This window comes from Solanum stenotomum, chromosome 3 (genome assembly GCF_019186545.1).
Source record: "Solanum stenotomum isolate F172 chromosome 3, ASM1918654v1, whole genome shotgun sequence".
In the NCBI taxonomy this organism is placed as follows: domain Eukaryota; kingdom Viridiplantae; phylum Streptophyta; class Magnoliopsida; order Solanales; family Solanaceae; genus Solanum; species Solanum stenotomum.
The window spans coordinates 2,132,699-2,137,585 of NC_064284.1; the positions used below are offsets into that span (position 1 = coordinate 2,132,699).

General features: G+C 25.7%; 1 protein-coding gene across 1 annotated transcript; it reads right to left on the bottom strand.

Moving 5' to 3' along the window:
• Nucleotides 1-2,886: 2,886 nt before the first annotated feature.
• Nucleotides 2,887-4,617, bottom strand: LOC125857872 (histidine-containing phosphotransfer protein 4). Its single transcript, XM_049537522.1, has 6 exons — nucleotides 4,476-4,617; nucleotides 4,130-4,260; nucleotides 3,976-4,044; nucleotides 3,777-3,848; nucleotides 3,055-3,127; nucleotides 2,887-2,967 (listed from the first exon to the last, which is right to left on the bottom strand). Exons 1-6 carry the CDS (start codon nucleotides 4,536-4,538, stop codon nucleotides 2,917-2,919), a joined length of 459 nt encoding a protein of 152 aa, XP_049393479.1. The 5' UTR covers nucleotides 4,539-4,617; the 3' UTR covers nucleotides 2,887-2,916.
• Between the last annotated feature and the right edge of the window lie 270 nt (nucleotides 4,618-4,887).

Here is a 4,887-nt window from a genome sequence, read left to right on the forward strand (position 1 = left end):
GTTTTTTTAGAAAATAAATAAATAGATAAAATTGTCATATCCGTTAGTATTCATCAGTTAGAGGTAGAAAATAAATAAAATTGTCATTTTATCAAACATTTATCTATTACATGTGTTTCTTTGTTTTCAGAAATTATATTTACTAATAACAATCATTGGTATTTTGTTAGTTCTTTTTTTTTAAAAAATAAAATAAAATTACGTAACTTTAACTTCATTTTCTAAAAAATCATAAAAACGTTCAACTCAAAAAATAAGTATTCAAACATGATATTTTATTCTTGACTTATGATTTATTTTAGAAAAATAAATAAATAAAATTGACATATTTATTAATATTTATCTGTCACAAGTATTTCTCTACTTGCATAAATAATTTTTACTTATTACAATTTTTACTTTTTTTATTTTTAATGTAAGTTACTTTATCTTTACTTTAAAAAAATCATAAAAAGACTCAACTCAAAACATGAATATTCAAAAAAATGATAATTTAATTTTGACTTATAATTTATTTTAGAAAATTAATAAATAAATGATGAATTAAATAAAATAAGATAAACATAATTATTGTCAATTATATTTTTAATTTTGCAACTCTTTAATTATTAGTAATCCATCATTGATTATGAAATTTTAAAATACATTAATATTATGAAAAAGATTCTTTTTTATTAATTTAATAATGACTAGGTTACACAATTAATGTCATAAACATCCTTCCATATTTGTATTCATAGAACTTACCTTCCTTGAGGTTTTAAATATTATATTTATATGCTTTATTTTGATACTTTTTTGACGAAATCAAATTATTTTTAAGTATAAGCGTTTTCTCTAGAACAAGCTTATCCCTTTATAGTTTAATTATTAGTTGTAATTTTTTAAAATATTTACCTTCCTTGTGAAACTGTTGATATATTGTGATATTTTTTTTTTTAAAAAAAATCAAATTATTTAAGGGGGACTTGGGAATAAAGTTTGTTAAAAAAAACGAAACTAATTGAAATAAAAATAAAAATATTGATATGTGTTCTCATAAAATACAGTGTATTAGTGTTAGCATAATCGAATCTATTTAAGAATACAACATTCATGCTTAAATACGTATAAATAAATATATATTATTTTATCTTTTTTAGCTCTTCTTAAATTTTCTTTCTTCCACACGAGTGTGACTTTATTTAACATTTTTAGAACTTTTGTGTAACAAATTTTTACATTACGAAAAAATGTTTTAATAAATGTTTCCTTGTTATGTGTTTTATTGCATGTTTGTATTTTTATTTGTAATAAAAAATAACACATAAAATATGAATAATCTTTGATTTGTCATTTTTTATGCTCTTCATTGTTTTCTTTCTTCCATATAAATGTTTTTGTTTTCATAGACCTTTAAGCTACAATTTTTTTTTAATAAGTGTTTTTTTTATATATTTTATTCAAATGAATATTTATATTTTCACTTGTAATAATAACACATAACACGTGAATAATCTTTAATTTGTCCTCTTTCCTTTTTAGCTTTTCTTCTTTTTCTTTCTTTCACATGGGTGACTTTACTTTTTTTTTAAAATTTTAGTGTAACTGATGTTTACGTTACAAAATATGTTTTAACAAGTGTTGAGTTGCATGTCTATTTTTGTTTGTAATTCTGCACTTATAACGTGAACCATGGTGAGTCATTCTCTTCTTTTATTTTTTTCATAGCTAAGACAATTTGGATAAAATGTGAAGAATTGATAGTTACAGATACATTGCTTTAAATTTTTTTTATATTATAGTTGAAGAGGTATCAAATGGATTTTAATTTATTATATAATGTTTTGAGTATTTAATTTTTTTATTATGATGTTATATAATATGCATATTAAATAAAAACAATATATTTCAGCAACGTTTTGTATAATTAAATTTGGGTTATATTAGCCTATTTTAAATGGATTAAGTGTCTTCTAATTTCTTTTTAAAATAACACTTTAAAATGGAACCGGTCGGACTAGAACATCACTCATTTAAGCCCAAATTCAGCTTTTTGGGCCAAACTTTTCATGCTATAAAAGGAAAAAAATCAGTCAAAAGTAACATATGGGCCTTACTTTTCAAATGCTAAACTCACGAATATTGCAATAATGGAAAAAGGAAAAATTACAGAAATTCACCTTTTAGTTTACTTATTATCATTATCCCCTATAAGTTTTACAAATCTCCAAAATCCCTCATTTTCGCTCATCAGATTAGTGTATCTCGCTTATCAGTTTAGTGTATCTCGCGCATCAGATTAGTGTATCTCACGCATCACATTAGTGTATCTCACGCATCAGATTAGTGTGTCATGTATAAAATGTAATGTATCTTACTTGACGATTAATGTATCTCGCGCATCAGATTAATGTATTAACGCTTATATTATTGTATCCGTTTTTAAATTTTTGAGGGATTTCTGTAATTATAAATTTATAAGGGACAAATGGTAATTTTGCCGTATAAGTATGTGATTTCTGTCCTTTGAAAAAATGTACGAACACAAATAATGAGTAGACCAATCCACTTTTTTATATGTGGGTTCATTTCAGAATATTTTTTTGCTTTGAATAAAGAAGTGCGTGAACCTTTAGTGTAAGGCAGGTGTTTTTCTCGGTGGATGGATGAGATAAATGCCTATATTGCTTTATAATGTTATTGTTATATTGATGTTATATTAAAGAATGAAATCTAAAAAAGTTGCTTAGTTCCATTCTTTAGAATTGTCGAATTCTGTATATATATTTCATTCATCCATAACATACTATAAGGTGTAGCTCTAATTAATAAACTCCAATTAATGCTAATACAAATCATTCCCTTTATCATTACATTTAACAAGTAGTTGTGCATTTTTAACTTGGAGTCACTTAGATTATATTCCTAACATAGTTACTTTGGGTGATACGACGCCGTTTCAGTTGGTCCAGCTTGTCTTGCATACTGCATATATACAGTAACAAATTTCATCACATTCATTTTAATTAATTAATTAATTAGCAGAAATAATTCGAGTATATTTGTTGCTACCTGAAAATAAACTTCTAGCTTCTTTCTAAGTACCACATATTCTCTCTTTAATTGCTGAAAAGTTCTCTTACATCTGCTTCAATTTACGAAGAAATTAAAATAAAGGAAAAAATTAATCACATAATCTCACGATGAGATCTGAAAAGAGTAGAATATATGCCTTGACAAAACATGACTAGTGTACAATTTTGTGATGCGTGAATAGTTTATGATATATTCTGTCTCGACAAAAATGTCGACTAGTAAAAAACCATATTTAAGTAAATTCTAAATAAGCCAGTAGGCATGTAAGAGCATCTTGCAAGCCATCAACTACGACAAGTAAGTTCTAGAGGATTAATATTTGGGTATAAATAATACTATAAATGAGTAAGAATATTCAATAGAAATTAGATAGACATCGACTTTTAACCTTGAATTTTTGTTAAATGGGCTAGAAATTGAAAGTTAAAAATTTAAGACTATTTTCAAGGTCAATAGGTACATACAATGTAATTTCTAAGGTTACATTTTATCTATACGGTCCAGGTTAAAAATACTTTTAACTTTTTTTCCCTGCGTACTTTCTCCCTTTCGTAATAATAGTGCAAGCTAGTCACTTATAATAATGTATTGGAGTAAATATTGATAATTGATATTAGATTTCTGATCGTAACATGTTATAACATATTAAATTATGTTGATAGTGTAAAAAATTATTTATATTAATGACGATTAATTACCCTTCCACGTTTCCAGCTCGGCAGTATTCCATGAACTGTGTACATTCAATTTTAACTTTCTTGGCTCCAATGCTGCATACAATTAGTCATGAAAAAAAGTTGTTATAATAAGTTTGAAGATAAATTAAAGGAAATTATCATTTTCATTAATTATTATAAGTATCTAGTTTATCATATAACCATCTTATTAATTTCTAACCTTGAACTACTGCCCTTAAACTGATGCATATAGTTGTCAAGCTTTGCAAAATCAAGAGGATGTTCTTCCCTAAAATAATTAAACATTCAATAAATTAAATAATTATATTAATTAATCAGTGCATTATATATGTCTAAGAGGAAAAAAAACTCACAATGATTGATCAATATTATGAATGAACCTAGCAGAATCATTATAAAACAAAGTAACAACTTCTTCCACAAAGTTAGGAGTAGCATCATCTTGTAGCTCTTCCAACTCAATAAATTGCTCATCAACATATCCCTGCACCCATGCAAGTGACTCAAACCAATTAAAACCTACTATCTAATTAAAACCGTCCAATTTCGAATAGTTCATGGACAAAAAAATTAGTCATTTTTTTGTTTGGATTAACGGTTAGTAGAAAGGATAACTTTGAGCTATTTAACTAGTTGTAGCGCATTTTGCGATATCAATGCCCCTAATAATAAATGCAAAAAAGAAAAGAAAAGAGGAACCTGATCGAAAAGGGACTGCCTAAGGCTAGCAACTTGACGATGCAAGTTATTATTTCTTTCCATACGAATAACAATGAATTATAGACACACAAATAGAGTAATTAAAAGATAATAATAATACTAATATACTTAGAAATTGTATGCTGAATATGGAGAAGGTAGTGGGAAATGGAACAAGGGTAAGGTGGTTTATATAGGAGCAAAAAAAAGACCTAAGGCAGACCTAGCTTAGAAGATATGGGTTCAAGATTCACTTGAATCGATTTTTTTTCTCTAAATTTAGTAAGAAATTTATTAAATAGTTATAATTTTTTGAATTTCTTAAATATTTATAAGAAATAATTTGTGTACAAATCAAGAGAAAGTATATGATAAACTTTTTTTTTTCCCACATGATGTCTGGTATATGTAT